Source organism: Phascolarctos cinereus, unplaced genomic scaffold (genome assembly GCF_003287225.1).
Source record: "Phascolarctos cinereus isolate Bilbo 61053 unplaced genomic scaffold, phaCin_HiC Scaffold_9;HRSCAF=440, whole genome shotgun sequence".
Classification (NCBI taxonomy): Eukaryota; Metazoa; Chordata; class Mammalia; order Diprotodontia; family Phascolarctidae; genus Phascolarctos; species Phascolarctos cinereus.
In genome coordinates this window covers 84,640,723-84,663,128 of record NW_027556402.1, presented here as the reverse complement: position 1 = coordinate 84,663,128, position 22,406 = coordinate 84,640,723, and the positions used below count along the sequence as shown (strand labels likewise).

General features: G+C 36.9%; 1 protein-coding gene across 1 annotated transcript in view; it reads right to left on the bottom strand.

Annotated features, from left to right (window-relative positions):
- Positions 1–616: 616 nt before the first annotated feature.
- AADAT (aminoadipate aminotransferase) overlaps positions 617–22,406 on the bottom strand; it is a 34,193-nt gene continuing 12,403 nt past the window's right edge. Inside the window, exons 5-14 of the mRNA XM_020997864.2 lie at positions 21,967–22,046; positions 20,265–20,469; positions 18,732–18,797; positions 13,051–13,133; positions 8,701–8,797; positions 7,140–7,201; positions 5,858–5,922; positions 3,680–3,786; positions 2,102–2,203; positions 617–864 (exon numbers count right to left, since the gene is read on the bottom strand). Coding sequence (XP_020853523.1) covers positions 823–864; positions 2,102–2,203; positions 3,680–3,786; positions 5,858–5,922; positions 7,140–7,201; positions 8,701–8,797; positions 13,051–13,133; positions 18,732–18,797; positions 20,265–20,469; positions 21,967–22,046 — 909 coding nt within the window. The 3' untranslated portion in view covers positions 617–822. The remainder of the gene's footprint in view (positions 865–2,101; positions 2,204–3,679; positions 3,787–5,857; positions 5,923–7,139; positions 7,202–8,700; positions 8,798–13,050; positions 13,134–18,731; positions 18,798–20,264; positions 20,470–21,966; positions 22,047–22,406) is intronic.

The following is a 22,406-nucleotide window of genomic DNA, read 5'->3' as shown; positions in this document are numbered from 1 at the left end:
ATATTTTATACACTAATAGTTAGCACCATCATATGATTTTGGGGAAAATCTTTGGGACTCACCAGTTCTTGGTGATTGTTTAATTCCTTATTGGAAATAATCTGTAATGTTGAATACTGATTAAGTCATGAAAGGCAGCATGGGATAGTGGAGAGAGAGCAGACCTCCAAGCCAGGAAGACGTAGGTTGATATCCTGCCTCTGAGTGTGACCCTGGCCAAGTCATTTAACTCAGTGCCCCAACCAACTCTCTGACTATGAGTTGCAGAGAAGGTTCCAATCTATAATGGTAGAGGAAGTTACTCTAACCATTTACCAGTGAAGTCACAAGTCTAGTCTAGTCTGCATCTGTAGCCTAAATAAGTCACGTAAAAAAAAAAGTAAATCATCTTTGAATTGAAGCATTTCAGTGGAAGTAAAAATGCTCTCTTTCAAAGTTTCCTAAGTTCAGACTGACTAAATGTATTTTCAAAACAAATTATTGTTCACTATTCACTATTTGGCTGCAACACAAGAAATTTCAATCTCATATGAAAATTCTTAAGAACTTCCAAGCAACTAAATAAAGGGGTTTGGAATGTAATCTAATTGCAATAAAATGACAACAACAACAAAAAAACTTTGCAGTCAGCCATTTTATAAAAAAAAATCATAATGGTGCACTGTAATTTTTGACAGTCACTAAAAGACTTTTCAGGAATCTAACATCCATGATTAAATCTCTAACAAAGCATGGGTATAATATAATCACCAATTTCTTCTTTGTGAAATACAAAAATTGACAGTGAAAATCCATGAGTACAATGATTCTTTTTTGCTCTCTTCATAAAGATTCTTTTATAAGTTCAGCCAGTCTCTGAAAAGCCTAAAGTGAAAATGAAGAGATTGTCAGGGGAGAGAGCTCTGTCATAACTTTGTAAGTTCAACAAGGAATTTCCTTTTCCTTCCCTTCCTTTTCCTTATCTTCCTTTCTCCTCCTTTCTTTTCCCTTCCCTTCTTTTTCATTCCCTTCCCTTCCCGTTTTTGATTATTTGCATCTAGGTGGCACACTGGACTTCAGAAGATCTGAATTAGTAAGTGTGTGACACTGGATAACACTTAACCTCTCTTAGCCTCAGTTTCTACTTCTGTAAAACACACATACACACACACACACACACACACACGCACACACATGCACAGACACTCAATGGGGGTCCGGGGGAGGGAGAGAGAGGATCCCTCCATGCACTACATTTGCAGAGGGGAATGACAGGTGTCTTGAGTTCCTCTACTCTGACCAAGCACCTCATGGGTAGAGTGTCCTTTGGGGAGCAACTGATTTTAGTCAGTTACGGTTATTGAAATAGTATCAAAGGTTACTGGACATACAATCTATATTGAACTTCATACTCAAAGCCTTTCTAGCTTAGCAGGATGGACAGAGCCAGTCCACTGCTCTAGCCCTCAGGAACCCAGGGCCACCTTGACACCATGAAGCATTGGAAGAGGACTTTAGTGGACAATATATCTAATGCTTTCTGATTCTCTCCCCAGACCAGTATAACAAAGAAGTGCTATGTGGATGTTTCATCAACTGGTACTTTCATTTCATCAGAAAACTAAGAAAATATCTAATTGGGCTATAAGTCCAAACACATTTATAAGAAATAGGACTGAGACAGATCTATTTACCATAGAGCAGAGTTAGTAACCTTTTTGTGTGTGTCATGGACCCTTTGGCAGTCTGGGAAGTCTACAGATTCCTTCTCAAAAGAATCTTTGTTGGCTATTCCCAGTGGTGCTTTCTATTTGATTTGGAGATGAAACCTTCCATATATGTTGTCTCCCCTGTTAATTACGATATGAGCTCCTTAAGGGGCTGCCTTACTTATCTATTTGTATCCCCAGTGCTCAGCACAGTGTTTTGTGCATATTAAACACTTAATAAATGTTTTTTCATTTTTTCATTCATACATTCATAATGGAGGAAATGCTAAATTTTGGTTTAGAGGTTAGTGAAAATAAAAGATATAATTTTTCCCCCTGAAATCTATCAATGGATCCCTTGGGAGGGGGTTCCCAGGTTAAGAATCCTTGACTACTGAATAAACTATATTCACCTGGTCCATTTGTTCTGGAGAAGACAGAGAAAAGGAAGTTCTGACGTAAGAACTGGGCTTTGAGTTATCAATGCTGAATGCATCCCCAGGAACTAGTAATACCTAAAAGAGTAATGTATGTTAATTAAAATGATTCAACTGAGTATGACCCTTTAAAAGGGTTCTATTAGAAAAGCAATATTCTGGAGAAGATTAAAAGGGAAATTGAAGCTTCTGAGGGATAGTAGTCTGATCTCAAATACTTGGACCCCTGAAGCCCAAAGTTTAAATATAACTTAAAGTTATAAAAAATGTCCAAAAACAAGTTATATTAGAAATTACTATGATCAATGAAAGCATTTGTTAAATGCCCAGCTGCAAGTCATGCTGAGCTAGATAGCATATGAAGGTGCCTTCCCTTCAGAATGTGTGATCTAAAATAAATACTGAAATTTACAGTTATCATTGGGACATCAAGGTGAATATAAAAAATTAAGTGGCTAAATACACTGATGAAAGAAGTCTCCTACTGGGTGAGTGTACAAACAGGGGGTTGAGGGGCCTGTCTTTTCTCTTTGAGGTGGGAACATTTCAGGAACTGTTAGAGTAACTAAAGCAAGTTTGAATTAGAGTGAATTAGTTGCTCCACATTTAAGCTGTAATTTGGGCAGACCTGGAGGAGGAAGTGGGATGAGTACATGAAAACACATTAAGCAAATTGGGCCAAGTGAAGAGGGACCAACCCATACTACTCTAGAAAGAATATTCTACATTGCACGTCACCACTTTCTGCCCTCCCATTCTTTATCTAGTTTGGATTCCTCACTTAACCTGACAATTGAAATTAGTGCAATGTACTGGAGAGCGTGATGGACTTGCAGTCAGAAAGACCAGACTTTGAAACCCACCTTTGATATTTACTAGCTATCTGGTCATGGGAAAATCACTGAACATCTTTCACATCTGAACATCTCTCAGATGCCTCACCTATAAAAATGAAGTTGTATCTGATGTCCTAGAAGGTCTCTTCTAACTCTGAATTTACATTGTATGATTTACCAATAATCAACCAATAGTCAAATCCAACTTTCATTGCCCTTGAGCTCTCTACTTCATGTGGCACCATTCAACATCTCTTCCTTCTTGAAACTGTAGCTCCTTGGTTTCCATGATGCTACATCATACTGGTTCTCCTAATGGTACTTCCTCCTTTGTCTCCTTCCCTCTGTACCTCCTCTTTGTTCTTTCATTCCCTAAAGGATCAAAGATCGTAGACTTAGACCTTAAAAGGCCTCCCCACCCCCCAATCATCAAGTCCTACTTCTTTCTTTTATATTTGGTGAAACCAAAGTCTAGAGACATGACTTGCTAAGGGTCTTATTAGTTAATGTCCAAGGTAGGATTTGAACCCAGGTCTTTCTGACTCTATGTCTAGTACTCTATATACTTCCCCACATGCCTCTCAAAGTACTTAATGATATGATTGAGCAATAACTGTTTTAGGATTTACAACCATAAAGTTAGCAAAAATGGGAAATTTTATGGTCACTTAAATAAAGGATTTAAATTTTTTGTTAAGATTATCATTGTTATTTTTACCTCTTTCTGTAAGGCCTTTTCCATAACTAGCTGTTTTGTATCAGAAACACCTTTAATCTTAATCCACAAAAACATCCCAGCAGCAGGAGCATGCCATTCTGCCAAACCTAGAAACAAAACGTGGAGGTTAAACACCTTTCATTATCTTCTGCAGTGATGGTATCAGGGAAACTGCTTGATGATACTTAGCTAATTCACATGTATTTTGTTTCCCAAAGCTTTCCCCCCAAATATAACATGAAAAAACATAATTTTCAAAGTTTTGTTAAGTGACATCCCAGATTTCATTTTGGTCAGTGTTTAAATCATCTTTGTGTGAGTCCATTATCCAGAAGAAACAATTAAACTATTGGGGTTTTTTTTTATTAGTTCATTTGTTTCCCCCCCCTCCCCACCACTAAGTATTAGAACAAATAGTTCTAGGATAAAAAAAATTCAACTTTAAAAAATAACTTTTGCAAAAAAGAAAATCTTGGCCTTCATGAAAATGTGTTGTGCTTTCTCTTCTCCCACGCCTGTCATTCAGACTTATCAGAGTGACATCATTATTCTTGTCAAGCAGGAAAGATTTCTATCATTACCAAGATTTCCCTGGGGACCCAATACTACACAATTTATTCTCTCAAGTTTACGGCTTAACTATAATTGAGAGAAAGGTTTTATTTTATAAGTGCACCACAGATGGTCATATCAACCACCCATCCAACTCACTCTTTTGTTGGGAAACGTGACTCCAATGATATTTGAATGACATACCAACAAAGATTAGCAGACACGCATATGCATTTAATGTTTGACATAAGATGTAAACAGGCCAGCAGGATTTAAATCACTGGAATGAAAGTTCTCAACAGGTAACTTAAATTGGACTGTTGTCTGAGGTCCCAGGAAATGGTACAAACTCTTTTTAAAAGGGTTGTCGCTATTTAAAGTAGAAGCTACTTCTCATAGAGCCATAGATTCTCACAGCTAGAAGAGGGTGGGGGTAGGAGAGGGGTGTTTGCTTCTTTAACCTCACAGAATCATAGACTTTCAGCTGCAAGGGACCTCAGAAGGTCCCTAGTCCAACCTGCACCCATGCAACATAACCAACAAGAGGTCATCCAGACTTTGCTAAGATTTCCTGCAAGGAGAGAAGGCACACTATTTTAGAAGCAACCCATTCTCCTCCCGGCCAGCTGCAAATGTTGTTTCCTTAAATCAATTCTAAGCGGCAGCTAGGTGGCGCAGTAGATAGAACACTGGCCCTGGATTCAGGAGGACCTGAGTTCAAATCTGGCCTCAGATACATAACACTTACAAGCTGTGTGACCCTGGGCAAGTCACTTAACTCCATTGCCTAACCAAAAACAAAACAAAATAAATCAATTCTAAATTTGTCCTCACAAATTCTACTAACTGTTTCTAGTTTTGCTGCTCTCTGGGGCCATGTATAATCAATCCGGCTCCTCTTCCTTATGATAGCCCTTTAAATACTTAAGACAATAACCACCACATCGTCTGCTCTCCAGGCTAAATATTCCTAGTTCCTTTAGCTGATATCTGTATAAATTGATTTTGAGGCCACTCACCACCCTGGCTGCCCTCCTCTGAACTGCTCTATAATTCTGCTTGCACTACAGGTTATCAAGGCCCGTCCTGTAATGTGGTTCCCAGATCCAAACCCAGTATTCCCCACGTAATCTCAGTGGGGCAGAGTACAATGGGATTCTTACCATTCTTGTCTTGGACATCTTACTTTATATCTTCTGATAAGTAGAGTCAATTGCTCTTTTTCATATGCTGTCTTCTACTTAAAAGTAATTAAAAAAAACCCCCAAAATTCTAGCAATAGACATTGAACATAATTAAAAAAAAGGACAACCTGTGGTTCTACTTAAATTTTAGTAAATGTTCTAGATAGCTCTTTAGATACTAATAAATAATGGTCAAGAAAATGCAATTTTTAAAAACAAAGCTAGAATATCTTAGTAAATGAAAGATAAAGTGCAAATGGATGAGATTGTGATGGATATTAGCTCTTTATTAATTTCCAGATAATTTCGAGGAAAAGAAATTTTATAGTTGAGGCTTTTGTTGTTTTGTTTGGGCCTACAGTTCTTACCAATGGGGATCTGGGCTCAGCCCAAGGGTGTAATTATTGTTTATTGCTAAAGATGTGATACACAATCCACTGACCTTTGAGCCACTTGTCTGCAGCTGCCAACATGGCATCTCGCCGCTCCTTATAGAAGGCTATCACCCTAAAAGCCCAATATGAAAAAGTCAGAACATTCCTGGAAAAGGTTATAGAGGCTAATAGGTCTCTGCAGCACAGTTGATAAGAAATTGCTCTGGTTTCCAGATTTCATCAAAGCATAGAGTGCTTGCTTGGTAAAAGAAGATAATAAACCTATTTGTCTATGGAATAGCCACAAAATGATGAAGGAAAGGGCAAAAACGCGCACCCTGAAAACAAGGTCACTTTAGAAGCAGCACAATCAATCACTGGTAGGAGAATGAGGAAAACTATATTATGTTCTCAGGTCCATAACTAGTGACATTAGTGACTCAGAAACCAGGTCTACATAAACAAAGTAATTACCCTGATTATTCAGACAGTCTGCCTCCTCAGCCCACTTTCTTTTTATAGTTGCTTTTATATAAATTTTTGTGTGTGCAGCACTCACAGCCAAAAAAAAAGTGTTCTTCCCAAATTCCTAATGCCATTTTAAGCTATTAAAGCTATATCTATCATACACCCAGGGGAGAGAATCCATTATCCTTTGGATGTTAAGAGTTTTCAGCTAAGCATGGAAAAACCTGCTATTAGATGCTGACTTTGAAACTGTTCATGGAAAATCTATATACAATTATTCCATTAACTGACACTTTTAAAATACCTTTATGATCTTATTTTGACAAGCACTATGGAGTAGTGGAGAGAGGAGGTCAGGAAAACCTGAGTCCCAGTCTTGCCTCTGACATAAACCTGCAAGGTGACTGACCCTAGCCAAGTCATGTCAAGGTCTAGTGCCCCAGGCAACTCTCTAAGAGGAAGAGTTGCCCATGTGCATCAGTGGAGAGTGTTTCCATACTAGGAATTCCCCACATCGAACAATTCACAGATCCAGATCAAAAACAACCAAAAACCCAAAAAAATGGTCCCAGTGTTTCAGTAGCATCTTAAATGAGATAAAGTGATAAGAAGTGTCAGTTGGAAGGGTTACTCCCTTAAAACAAGCTTTTGCCAAGTCTCTGAATTATTCTGACTGCCCTCTTTACATACAAAAAGGAAGAACAACAAGAACTTCCACAGAGGTGTTAAAAGGCTCCTATAGAAATCTGATGCAATTTTCATGCTACCACTACAACAGGAACAAATGTTCAACATTCATTATAATTCTCACACAGGTGGAAACATCCCATTATGAGTGCTGAGGCCCTGGGCTTACAAACCTCTTAACCAAAATGTCAATACCTGTTTACATGGTTCAGGAAACCCTCTTCTCCCCATTGTTGCAGGAGCTGGGTTATCAGCAGCTGAAAGAGAGAAAACAATGGTCAGGGTCATGGCACATAGTAGGCACTTAATAAATGCTTATTGACTGACTAAAATTTACTATATCTCACTGCAAAAGGACTGTTTACATTTTTTTTCAATTGGCTAAATGTAAAAATTGAGGATGGTTATTAATCATCTCTAGTGAGCTCTGGTTCTGAAGGCTAGCTTAACATCTTCCTTTTCTTCCTTAGTAAGCCTCCATTTTTCAAAGACATTTTGCTCTTAATTGTTTTTAAATCATTGAGAAAAACTGTTAAAATTCAGTCTGTGGAATAGTTTGGCTGCTAGATTTTCAGATCTACACTGCCCTGAACCAGAGCTCACTGTAGCTATCCAAGCCCCTAGTACCTGAATTGACAAGTGAAACATTTAACACTGGATCAAACCAAAAGAAGTAGTTTCATTCTAATTAATTTAATTTTTTTCTTGGAAAGTGAAATTCATAGCTACATCATTTACACTTAAAAATGTCATAGGATTTGCAGTTGGATTATCCCTTGTAGGTTACTGAATGTGATCTATTCATTTTGCACATCAGGAAACAGAGAGGATAGGACACTTAAAGTCACAGAGATAGCAAGTAGCAGAGCCAGTATCTAAGCCTAGGTCCTTTGACTCTAGATCAAGTGCTTGTTCTAGGCTTAAAGCTAGAACTTTTTTTGAAATGAGGCAAAGGAAAGATGTCAGGGTTGCTGACAACAACAATATGAAAGCTAATTATATTACTATCTATACTAACACACAGAAGTAATGCCTGAGAAGAAACCACTAAAGCTCAGGGTTCAGATGGAAAAAAAATCTATTTTTTTTTTTTTGGAAAGGCCAATATGAGAATTTCCTTTGCTTGACTATGCATGTATGTAATTAGGGTTTTTTCCCTTTCTTTTTCAATGGGGAGTGGGAGGCAGGAGGAAGAGAAAGTAGATTTTAATTAAAAAAAAACAAATACATTAAAAATAAATAAAAGTAAAATGAGATAGTGAGGTATTGCTTCATTTGTGTAGAGTACATTTAGAAGGGAGGGGGCTTGGAGAGCCACCTGGATTCAGTGATTGATGCACACATAGCATTTGTAAAGTTTGCAAAGAAACTTTACAAAGATTATTTCATTTGAACTTCGTGATAACTCTGTGAAATAGGTGCTATAGATATCATCACCTGCACTTTACAAATGAGAAAGCTGAGGCTCAGAGTCATTAAATGGCTTGACCATAATCACATGTGGACCAACTAGTAAATGTCAGAGGTGGGATTTCAACCCACATCTTCATGACTCCAAGTCTATCCACTACTCCATGTTATCCTCACTTCTCCAAGACCACATAGTTTACAAGTGGTAGGGTAGGGGCTAGAACCCAAATGTTCTCATGTGTGCAAGAGTCCTTCCTGGAAACCCCCCTGCCTGTCACTCTATTTGCAAAAAATCTGTTTTCCATGTTCATCACAAAAAGATTCCATTTAGTTAATGGTTCCTTACCTGTGTAAAAGTGCTGGTGTGCATTGTTGAAACTTGCATGTGCAAAACAATTTGATCAATCAGAGGTTTGGGACCAGTTATAAAACCTACTCTCAACCTGTGGAAGTATAGAAAAAATATTACACAAATGACAAAAATTTGAATCATTGGTTTCATAACTTAACGAGCTACTGAATTCCTTTAGAAGGCCCATTTTGACTCTAAGGCCACACAGTATCTTCAAGGATGTGGATTCTAGAAGGGTAAAGCATCCTAATCACATTATTTCACATTTCATTTAAAGTATGAATTTAAATTTAAGTATAAATTTTTAATGAATGGTTTAACTATGTCCCAGCATTTCGAGAAGTACATCAAATATATATGAAGCTAAAAAATCCAGCAGCTAAACTATTCCATAGACTGAGTTTCAACAATTTTTCTTGATGATTTAAAAACAATTAAGAGTAAAATGTCTTTGAAAAATGGAGGCTTACTAAGGAAGAAAAGGTAGATATTAATAATCAGACAGATTTTCATTCTCAGGGTATTTTATTAAGATAAGTGGGTTGTAAAATGTGCAAACTTGAAGAACAGCATTTTCATGGTTGACTTTTCTAAAACAAGAGACCTGGTCAGGTTTCATAAAGCCCCTTTCTTTTCTTATTTCAGGGTGACTAAAAAATTATTGCCTCAGCAAGTGTCTAGCTTCAAGGAGGTGAGAATGTACATCCCATGGCAGTAGCCACAGGACTGAGTTACACTAAGACAGGCTTGTAGATTTCAGTGGTAACAACAACGACAATAAAAATAAATAACAGCAAGCATTTATATAGCACCTACTATGTACCACATATCGTATCTTCGTACTTCACAAATGTTATCTCATTTGAGTCTTACAACAATACTGGGAAGCAGGTGCTATTATTATCCTCATTTTACAGTTGGGAAACAAAGGTTTCCCATACAAAAAGTTAAGTGTCTTAGGCTGGATTTGAATTCATATCTTCCTGACTCCAGGCCCTGATTCTATTCACTGTGCCTCCTAGCCGCTGGTGTGTGTATTTCCTCTATCAAAGTAGACCATAATCCCTCTAGTGCTTGGTAGGAGTCCTCACGAGTTCCTATGGACAGAAAAATTCATCACTTGATGATCCTCCCTCAGGTGATGAGTCTCTGAGTTTAATCAGGATAGTTCTCAGACCACACACCTGGTTGGGTTTGCTGGACCCAGACTTGAAGCTCTTTCAGCTTATTAGTATTTGTTAAGAGGTTGTACTTTGTAGGCATGTGGTTTGAGAATCCAGGTTCACCTCAGGGTCACAATGATCTTGGAGCAAGACTTCAGTGCACGTCCATTAATACAAAGTTTAAAATGCCTAACAGGACGTTTCTTTTAAAAGTAATACTTGGTGCAGTGGATAGAGCACTGGCCCTGAAGTTAGGAGGACCTGAGTCCAAATCTGGTCTCAGACCAGACACTTGACACTTACTAGCTGTGTGACCCTGGGCAAGTCACTTAACCCCATCACCTAAAAACAAAACCAAAACAATGTAATACTTAAATAACAAATTAATCACTCAATCAAAAAGCATTTATTAAATGCTTGCCATGTGCTAGATGCTAGAGATACAAAGGCAACAGTGAAACTACTCCTGGCATCAAGGAGCTTATATTCTACTTGAAAAAACAAAAATGTACATATAAAAAAAACACACAAGGCAATTTCTGGGGTGGAGGGAGTAGGAAGAAGACAGGGAAAGCTCTCTTGGAGAAGGGGAAGCTTGAACCAAGTCTTGAAGGAAATGAAATATTCTAAGAGGTGGGTGTAAGGAAGGAGATCATTCCAGGAACAGGAGAGAGCTAATGAAGAGGCGCAGATATGAAGGGTGGAGTGTCATGTATAAGGAAATGTAAGAAGGCCAGTATGACCAGATGAGAGAGGGCATGAAAAGAACTAATGTGTAATAAGTCTGGAAAGGTAAATTAGGCCAGGTTGTGAAGAACTTTGAGTGTTAAACAGAGAATTTAATGTATTATCCTAGAAGTGATAGGTAGGTTACTGGGTAGAGGAGAGACATGGTCAGACCCACATTTTAGAAAGATCACTTTGGCAGTTATGTGGAGGCTAGATTGGAGGGGATAGACTTGTGGAAGGGAGACTAAACATAAGGCTACCGCATTAGTATAAGACATAATAAAGGTTGAACTAGAGCAGTGGCTGTGTGCATGAAAAGAAGATGAAGGATGTAGGTGATTTTATGGAAACAATAAGACTTGGTAACTAAATGTGGGGTAAGAGTAAGGAGTCAAGGATGCCACTGAGGTTTTGAAGCTGGATGAGTGGAACAATGGTGGTGACCTCAAAAGATGTTTGGAAGAGGGGACAGTTTAGGGAAAAGATAATTAGTTCTAATTTGGATGTTGAGTTTGAAAAGCGTATAGAATACCTATAGGCATAGTCAAAATGTTCAATAGGAAGTTGGTACTGCAGAACTGGATAGAGTTTAGGACAGGATATATAAAATTGGCAGTCTTCTAAATGGAAATGATCATTGAACATATAGGAGCTGATTAGGTTCTCTGGACCATGGAAAAAGAAGAGAAGAGGATAGTTAGGGCGCATGACACAGAAGTTGATCCAGGAAAGGTGAGTGAGGAATGGTCAAATAGGAGAACTAGGAGAAACTATGTCATGAAAACTTAGAGGTGAGTATCCAGGAGAAGAAGGTGATCAACAGTGCCAGATACTACAAAGAGGTCAAGAAGGATGAAGATTAAATGAACAAATTATGGTGTGCAAATGTAATGAAATACTATTCTATCATGCCGTAAGAAATGATGAGAGGAAGTTTCAGAGAAACCTGGGAAGTTTTGTGTGAGTAAAGTGAGCAGAACCAAGAGAATAATTTATATAACAACACTGCAAAGGCAAACAACTTTGAAAGACTTAAAAACGCTTATCAACATAATGACCAACCACCTTTCCAGAAGACTGATGATGAAACACATTCCCTGCTCCTGACAGAGAAGTGATGGATTCTAGGTGAAGAATGAGACGTGTATTTTATGGATATGGCTAATATGGGAATTTGTTTCACGTGACTGTTATAAGAGTTTCCTTTTTCTTTTTTTTTTTCAGTAGTAGAGTAAGACAGATTTTTCTTAATTGAAATCATTAAACATTTCTTAAAAAAAGAAATCCCTGGTAACCTTGGAGAGAGCAGTTTCAGTTAGGTGATGAGATCAGAAACCATACTGCAAAGTATTGAGAAGAGTGTGAGGAGTGAAAGTAGAGACAATGAGTGTAGACAGCTTATTTTAGGCATCTGGTTAAGAAAGAAAAAAGATCTAGAATGAGAGCATCTTAAGGTGGGGGAGACTAGGTGGATACAGGAAGCAGGAGAGGAACCAGAAGAAAGGGAGAGATGAAAGATTAGAGAGAGAGAGTGGGAATGCTAGTGGAGAAAATATGCTAGAAAAGATATGAAGAGAGGGGATAAAGGATTAGAGCTTGGTCTTAGTGAGAAAGGCTAACTCCTCTTCAGAAACTACAGTAAAGGAGGACAGAAGAAGCGAGGGGAGATGATGGCAGTGAATGAAAAGATGTATAGAAAGATGAAAGAACTCACAGTGAATGGCCTCAATTTTTGCTGTGAAGGTGGAGGTGAGGTCTTGAGCTAAAAGGGTGAGGAAGAGAGTTCTATAGAAGGCTTGAGGAGAGAAGAGAATATCTGGAATACATTCTATTAGGAGGAAGTAAAAGGATAGCCTGTGGCAGTAAAATCCCAATTGAGATTAGATAACAGGAATATGTAGTGGGTCCAGTCAATCCCAGGTTTGAGATTTCTCCCAGCTTTATTCAGCTGCAGTTGAGTAGGAGAGAGGGAGATAAAATGGTGGGAATAATATAGGGTGAGAGGTCATTAAGGTGTGACTGGTGATAAGACCAGGTAATAGGCATCTGAGAGTGGAGGATAATATAGAATTGAGCTGGTTAACTAAAGGATTCAGATTGGGAAGAGAGAAAAATGTTTCTAGTGCAGGAGAGATGGCCTAGGAAAGTACCAAGGATTGGAGGTGAAGGTGAGGTCAAAGAATATGTATGGGAGTGGTGAGGCAGAGAGAAAGTGGGAATAAGAAGAGGTTATAATCACATAAGGGAATTCTAGAGCTCTTGATCAAGGAAGTAGAACGACTGTGGATGACAGCAAGATCCAACCCTGTGTATAACTGAGGTGAAGTGGATGAGTAGGTTGACAAACTAGCAAATAAGAGTGTTTGAGGAAAGAGACCCCTAACAGGAGTTGGCATAGAAACAACAAACAATGGTAGTTTCAACATGCACATTATCTGAAAAATGATCTTACCCTGAAGACAGAATTTTTGAGAAAGAATCTGTTCTGATAACACGACCATCAGTGTCCATGGAAAGAAACGTTGGTGCCCAAGGCTGAAAAACAAAACCAAAAGTAATTATGGAACTGTACTAGGCCCTAGATAAGTGCTTTAGTAAGTTACATTTTTTTTCTTCTTCTGAGATAGCAAGAGAGGGAGCATGTTAGGATGGCATTCCTATCATTTCCATTTTCATTTTCCTGCTCCTGATAGGAGAGAGAAGCTGGACTTCATGTTCTCTTGTAAACACTTGGTCTTGTTCATGGTTTCTTTAGCAACATGCTGTATGTACAGGGGCGAGGCTGAGCAGAAGTTCCAGTTGTACATAAAACATAATTTTTATGAACTTTAGGGAGACTCCTAATAGCCTCTACTCATTCCACAGGGAATCAGATCAAGAGAAAGGGCTATGGGACAAGTTGAAAATGAAGGATGGTGGGCACATACAGAGTAGTGAAGAATCAGCTAGACAAATAAAACAAAGAAAATGGAAACTGGAACTGGCACAGCTTATAGAATGGACCTAAGACTACCCTAATCGATAAAAGATAAAGGAGTCCACAATTACAATGAGGATAAAAAGGGGATAGGCAAAGGAAGGCATGCACAGGCAAACTTTAGGGAGCAATAACTCAGATTTACATAGTGCTTTAAGGTCTTAAAAGCACTTTCCTCACAATAAGCCAGTGAAGTAAGTAATTGACAGCATTATTACTTCCATTTTACAGGTGAGAAAAGCAACTTGGGGATCTGGGAGTTGGTTGATATTTTACACAACATTAAGCATGAGCAAAAGTTAATCTGTTAGCTTACAGGAATGTAGAAAATAACATGGAAGATGGAAATGCTTCCTTCTTTACTTCCTCCCTCTTTCTTTTCTTCTTCTTCTCTTTCTTTCTCCTCTCTCTCTCTGTCTGTCTGTCTTTCTCTTTACCAGTGTGATTTCTTGACCTATAAGAATATCTATTATAATGTGGCGCTCTTGCTAAACTTTGTTTCCTGGTAACTGTCGCTATTCTAACTCCTGCCACTCCTTACTGCTTAGAAAACAACAAACAACAACAACAACAACAACTCTGTACTTTGGCTAAATAACAATAATAACTAGCATTTATATAGCACTTTAAAGTTTGCAAAGTTCTGTACAAATACTGACTTATATAACAACCTTATGAAGTAGTGCTATTATTATCTTCCTTCTCACCAAAGCCACCTCTAAAGTTCCCAGAACTTCTGTGACTACATTGGTAGAGAAAATCAATAGCAATTACTTGTTTAGACAGGCCCTTTCTCACTTTTGTTGTAACATTTATGTTATGATATTTTTGAATAATGACCTTATCTAGGGAGTTGTAGTCTTCCAAAGTCACAAAAGCTTAAGCTTAAGTCCTTGTCATTGTGACTAATCATCTCAATCACTTCAATCTTTCCTTAATCACAGGTCCTTATTGTTTTCCTTATTGCTAGCCACAGAAAATCTTCATAGTTAGACACCTGGCCTTTGAACGCCATATCTGGAGATAGCTCTCTTTGGTTCAATAGCTCTGCCATTAACCCATGTGTGATTTTGCATTCATGGCTGCAACTACCTCCTCTATCGTGGTAGAGATGTCAAAATCTAAGTCCCTGGAGTATGGAGATTTTCATATAATTTATGACTCTGTGCCATTGTTCAAACTGGCTCTTGTTGTTTCTAAACTCAAGACTATGATTAAGAACTTCAGGTTCCTTGGGGGACTCTGTCTTTGACATGGCAATGAAGAGCAGTGGCCTTCAGAGCTAATTAATGAGCACACTGAAAATCCATTTTTTCTACCATCAACCTTCAGGCCAAAGCATTGGCCATGGTGTAATAATACTTAAGAAACTATGAAGCACAGACCATAGTTTGGAGTCCATAAAAAATACCAGCTCTGGTTCATTCTGTCAGATCAAAATTTATGGGAAACAAGATGAGCTAGCTAAAAACTCAAGTCCAGAAACCCATGTTGTTTCCTATTTAATAGTTAAATAAGAACCCTATAATAAATAAAAATGCTACCAATTTCAGGACAGGGAGATAATATTATCCATCTCAGATAAATCATATGCCCTAGTTGTGTGACCTTGGACAAGTCATGTTACATTTCTGTGTTTTAGTTTCCTTATCTGTCATTTAAAGAGCGATACTTGTATTACCTACCTCTCAGGAGTACTGGAAGGAAGGTACTCTGTAAACCTTGTAAAAATATGCTCTGAATATTTGAGTTACCCATCCATGGATCTTTGATATCATTAACATGGATGATGCCTTTACTCATGCTGGTTGTAAGCAATTCATTTCTTTCCATAAATCTTCAACAAAGGTTTTACTCAAATGTGACAGAGATATCATTCTTCCCTCAACCTTCATGTTATTCCTTGAGATACACACACACCCCTTTCATGAAGTTTCTTATGGAACTTTTTGCAACTAAGTCATCTATGGTAACATATTGTGTACTAATTAAATTCATCATGTCTTTCCCTTATTCTTTACACCATGTGCCATTTTGATTCTTCTAAAATTATGGTGTTGCGGAAATACATGGTGAGTAACAGAATGTATTCTGTGGAGGAAATATTTTGATTGATAATAATAATAAGAAGAAGAATGCAGACTAACATATATATTCCACAATTTATAAGACAACAAGGAAAGGAATGGAGTGTGAATAATCTAAATTTAATAAATATGTCTTTAGTGCAAAGGTAATAATAACTTACAAGTTCATGATACTTTAAAGTTTTCTTTTTCTATTTAACAAATTTTGTTTCAGCAAAACAAACCAAAAAAGGAAAGGGAACCCTCACCGGCCCAAATATAATACCTGAAAATAATCAAGCAAAATATCATCAAAAAAGTGACTAGTAAATTCTTGCATACTAAACCATAAAATTTACCATTTGTGAAAATAAAGGAAGTTTGTATATTTTAATTTTAGCAAGATAGTACCATTAGCAACCTTGGTACTTAACTTGAAATTTATTTATTTAAGTAAGTGTAATCAATTCATATGTTAATTAAATAATTAAATAATAAATTACTACTACTAATAATAAAATAATAATTTTGGTTTTTTTCCACTTTGCATAATTTCATATGTTCTTCCACAAATCTTTGAATTGTTCATATTCATCATACTTAGTAGGTGTGTGGTGATATGATAAGTTGTTTTAAATCTACATTTCTCTGATTAGCAGCAATTTTGATTATTTTTCCATGTGGTTGTTAATATTTTTTGTACTTTCAAACACTGTTGATTCATATCCTTTGGCCACTTATCTATTGGAAAGTGTTTCTTAATATTCTAAATATAAGTCATTTCTGAATAGGTTTTGTATGCTAGAATTTTATTAGAGACTTTTGATGTAAATATTTCCCTCCAGTCTTGAGTTCAATCTGTTTAAATCCAGAGATATAATTATTACATTTGATTTCCTTCATACCTCCTCTACATTATTTTATATTATTTACTTTTATAATCTCACTAGTATCAACTAAATCTTGGACTCTGCACAAATGTATATACCCACATCCACACAAAACACAGACCAGGGGTTTCTACAACACTGACAAAATCTTTTCATACTTTTCATGCTTATCCTCCAGAGAGGTGTGGGGTTTAATCAGAGGCTTCTCCATTCAAGCCACAATAATGGTCTCTTCTGCCCTGCCCCACAAACTTGTCTTCTTCATTCTGTTCCTGTTTTGTAGGGATTTACACTCAATTTCTAGCCACTGGCTCTTCTCCATTCCTCATTAAGTTGAACATAAAAGGTAAAACATTGAAAAGATGACAACTTTTCTACTCCTTCAAGAGTGTGGCCAGAACCAGATTAAAAAGTAGTTCCTATCTGATTTTAATGTGTTTATATATTAATAATAAAAGAAATACATAAACGTGTGATTTTCTAAGTCAATATGTGGCCCACAAAGATCCTTACCTGTGGTTTATTGGTCCCCTTTCCATTTGAATGCGACACCACTGCTTTAAAGTCCCATTTAACATCTTAAGATTTGCATCTAAAGGACTCTAACTAGTACTGGATTCTTCTCCAAGGAGAGCTGAAAATTTTCAGTCATCTTAAAAATCTACTTGTCTCACAAGAAAAAAATTCTCTCTTTTTTTGTATTAGGCATTTTGGAGATAAACTACTTCAACACCACTGGGAATTTTTTTCTTTGGCTTCCTGAAATTATCTATTTAGGCTATTTATTTCTTCATACTTCTCTGGGAGACCAAGAAGTGTCATACTGTCTCAATAAGTTCTGTTCCTCAGCCCTATCACCTTAATTTATAGAGATCTCAAATCTTCTTTTTTCCGCTATTTTGATTTTATTTGTTCTGCCCACTGTAGTTTTGTCTTCTAGCTGAACAATTTTATTATTATGTAATAAATCTTCCTCAGAATGTTCCAAACAGTTGAGTCCCATGTTTATCTTTTTTGTTTTCTCTTTAATGATTTTAATTTGATCTTTATAAATATCAGATCTTCCTTTATGACTCTTATTGAACTTATTAACCATTTTGAAAGTTCATCTGGAAGATCCACTTTCATTTCTGAAGGGTTTTGTTGTCATTGTTATATTCTATCACTCCTTTTCCTCTTCTCTTTGATCTCATAAAATTTCTTTACTGTACTGGACATTTTTTTTTCATAATTCAGTTCTTCAGTCTTTTACTTTTCTGGGAGATTCCCCTCCCCCTTAAGATTTTTTTCCTTTCAGACTTATATGGTCTGATGCTGAGTGAAGTGAGCAGAACCAAGAGGACTTTGTACACAATAACAGCCACGTTATGCAATGACTAAGATTGTTAAACTGAACCCTTCTCAGCATTATGAGGATCTAAGACATCTCCAGAGGCCTCCGGATGGAAAATGCTGTCCACATCCAAAGAAAGAACTATGGAAGTTGAATCACTATCACTTATTTTTACCTTCGGTTGAGTTTTGTTTCATCTTTCTGATGGTTCCTCCTATTGGTTTTAATTTTTACTTACTTCACTAATGTGAAAATATGTTTAATGGGTATGTAAATGTAAAGCCTATATCAGATTGTGTGCCCTCTTGGGGAGGGTTGGGGGGGAAGGAAGGGGGAGAAAAATTTTCAACTCAAAAGCATATGGAAGTGATTGTTGATAAATCAAAATAAATTAATTTTTAAAAAAAACAAAAAAACCAAAAAAACAAAAACAACAAAAAAAGATTCCTTTCTTCTCTATTTTTTGGTTATTCTTGCATTTTATTTGGTTCAGTTGTTGATAAAGGGGATCTGGGATTAGTCATAACCATTCACTTTGCTATCTTGCCATCACGGCAATTTTCAAAGCACAATATCTCATGTGATCTTCATAATAACTGTCCATTGAGACAGAAAAGGCAGGTTTTATCACTGACATATTTTTTTAACAAACGACAAAACCAGCATTCCAAGGGATGAAGTTATTTGACCGAGGTCACACTGCCAATAATTGGCAGAACTAGCTGGTAACAGAACTTAGATTTCTTGACTCAGACCAGTGTTCTTTCCACTACATCACTATTTAGGAATCAGATGGCTGACAACAAATAAAGAATCTAAGTTATAGAAGTAGTTATGACTATAAAATAAGTATACAAGATAACCTACCATGTTGAATTGGAGAAAATAGTATGGATCATCTTCTATGATGAGAAAATCATATTTTCTTGCCAGCTAAAAATGTTAAAACAATATCATTATTTCTTAGGAGCTATTTGGAAGTTAAAGTCAATTAGCAACTCAATTTCTTACATCTGTATCTGTCCTATAAGATGTGAAAAACACCTATTGAGATTCTTTTTTAAACAAAAAAATTAACATGAGTATAAAGGCACCCTCTTTAAAAATATCTCTTAAACCTATAGAGCTGGAGACTCCATTCCAGTCCAACAGCCAATCAGTCAGTCAATAAGCCTGCTATGTGCCCTGGCACTGTGCTAAGTATGGGGGATACAAAGAAATGTAAAAGAAGTCCCTGCTGTCATGGAGCTCACAGCCTAATGGGATATTTTTTTACTTAATTATTTTAATTACTTACATTTTAACTTTTATTTCCTATTTTAAAAAATGTGCAGTGAAAAACCAGGGAGAACTGATGGATGCCTAAGACTAATATCACAAAGTATACATCCTAGCTTGGAAAGCTATATATTGAACTTACATACCAAAAAAAAGAAAAGCAAGATGTATGCAGTATAGATCTTCAGTTTCATTTATAATCCTCTTTTTCTGTTCTAAATTATGTACAGGGAAATGCCCATTTTATTTTTTGTCATAAAGAATAAAACAGTTAGGAAAAAACCCTAAAGTATGTTTCATCTTTGTTTTTTAATAGACATAATTCTTAATGACATGAGAGTCACGTAGTAGTCAAGGGAGGAGAAAGGTTAAAAACATAAAATACACCATCACATTACAAAGCAAACTTAGGGATAATTAATAATGAATGCTCTCATATGTATGCAGCTCAGGCACAGACCAATATCCCTGTAGATAAAAATCATCCACAGAAAATAGAAAGGGGGAAAAATCTCATAAATATTCAACTGTACTATGTTTAAGCTAATTATTTGTGGCTTTGGCTATAGCTAGTTTATGGACCAATAGCAGTAAGATAGTAGACAGGGGATTTCCTCTTCATGAGATTTCTCCCCCAGCTGCCTTAGCATTCAGACACTCACCAGGTGACAGGTATTCGTGTTATCTACTCATAGATTTAGAAATTTCCTCTCACTCAGAAGTTTTCATCTTATCTAAAAAATGACATTTCCTAAAAAATGATATTCCCTTTCCTTCCACTATGTCTATTAATCATGAGGTAAGAAGCTGCATTTCTAGAGCAAGGAAATAACTAACATTTTCCTCAAGACTGTCCAGACCTAAGATTTCAATCCCAGTTTGTAAACTCCCTCTCCCAAATGCAGATTGTTAACTCAACTATAATTGATAGTCTTAGAGAACTGCCTGAGGCATTGACTTGCCCATGGTTACACAGCCAGTAGGAGTCAGAGGCAAGAAGTGAACCCAGGTCTTCCTGATTACAAAGCCAGACTACTATTTACCATGCCATACTGCCTCTAGAAACTAACAGTGAACAGGAATAGGAATAGGGGCTCAAGTGGTGAGAGTCTCTAGGAATACCTCATATATTTCCTTTTTGCGTTCATATGTTAATGATGTTCCTGTAGGATTGTTTCCATTTGGAACTGTGTAAAGAAATTTGGGGGTCTCTCTTTCAGGTTTCTGTGCATCCTCTGGTCTCCACTTGGAAAGTACTGCTCGGAGGGAATCCGGAATAATCCCATATTGGTCACTGCACACACTGATAATGTTGCAGCCCAATGGCCTCAGCTGTTGAGAAGACATGAACAAAGGAAACCCAAGGTTCAGACAAGCAATTCACTGTTTAAAAATACAAATGGCCCTGTTACCCCAACGTGGTGTTATGAAGGCTTTGCTGTTCATCGCCTAGGAGGTTCATGCTCTTGTAATTGAGCTCTGGGCAAATTACTAATTCTTTCAGGACCCAGTTACTTCATATATGATATGAGGGGACTGGACTTGATCTCTGTCTTCCAGCTCTAAATCTGGAATCCTATGATGGTAAGGAGCTGGATGGCTGAGTATGTCTCTTCTTTCTCTGGCATCCCCTTTCCAGTAAAGTGTTTTGGACATAGTAGGATCTCAGTGAACACTGTTTTGGGCCAATTATAAATTACAATTAACTGTGCAAAATGCTCTCTTTGCTAATACTAATGGCTCACATTTATAGGTCACTTTATAGCTTTCAAAGAACTTTATCACTTCTGTATTGGTGTCCATCTTTCCCCCATTCTCCACTTCTCTGAGATACAAAGAAATTCAGTAACATGCAACGGGCTCATGGTTAAGTGACAGAGAAAGGCCTCAAAGCCTGGACTTCTATTGTCAAATCCAGTGCTCTTTTTACCTGGCCATGTTATTTTATTGACTAATTAGCTACGTGCAAGGATAAATACAGTTTTATAGATGTCTAATAGTAGCCAACAAATGAAAGGAAATCAGGGGAAATGATTTGGATTCTAAGAGATACAATGAGCAAGTTACTTTCCCAGATATATTCTAAAAAAGAAAAGCAAATGTTCCTCTTAGTGGTCAAATGTAAAATTATACATTAAAGGACAACCATTCATTCTTTCTTTGTAATGCTGGGAATCTTAGGGTCATAGACCAGACCTACCATGGTTAGGTAGTTCTAATAAGTCTATCCTAATATAGTAAATTGACTAACTTTTAATATTATCAGTCACATTTAGCTTTGAATAAATGGTTTCCTTATAATTGTGTGAACCTGTACTATCTTTTTTCACACTTTTTTTTCAATTTTTCATGTTGTTAAATATAAATGTTCAAAGTAGATACTCAAAAACATTTGTTTTTCCCAAATTTTAATACTCAGGCTTAATGATTCTGGGTAAAAGGTATCAAATTTTGTTGTTGTAGTGCTCAGAGGAAAGTCCCATAAAAACAATCATATCTTACACATCTATTGCAATTTGTAAGGTGCTTTTGCTTACTTTATCACATATAAGCCTCATAACCCCTGAGTATATAGGCAAGTACTGTTATCCCCAATTTAGAAATGAAGAAGCTAAGATTCAGACAGATTCCATGGCTTGTCCAAAGTCACACAGCTAAGAACTAGTAAAGCAACAACTAGAAGCTAGGCCATGTGATTTCTAATTCAGTACACTCTGCATGATGCCACACTGCTTCCATACTGAAGATGTAGTTCCAAGGACAAACAGGAAACTGGATTTTATACACTTATAAAAGAAAGAAGTGTAGTTGTTATCACATATACTCACAGGCTGCCAGAGTCCCTGGGTAAGCAGGTGTATCCAAGAGGACATTATCTCCAGGGTTAATGAGCATCTCAAATACCTAATAAAACAGGCATCATTCAGCTTTATAACTATGTCTTCTGGATTTCCAGCAAATTTATCATATAAGAAATAATTTACTCCCATAGAGAATAACCAAATTATATATTATGGAAAGTGAATCTTTTCTTTTTTAAAATTAAGGGCTGCTGGCTTATAGAGAAAAAAAATCAGTTGAGGACCATAGAAGTAAAAAGACAAAGGTAAAGACAGAGAGGTAGACTTGAGTAACAATCCCCTCTTTGCTGTGCTAGGATAGTATATTCCTATTAATTAGCTAAAGTCTCGTCATAGTCTTGTTTTCAGATGTTTCATAGGGTAGATGGAAAAAGAGCATGCTTCAGTGAATCTTCAGTGGGGC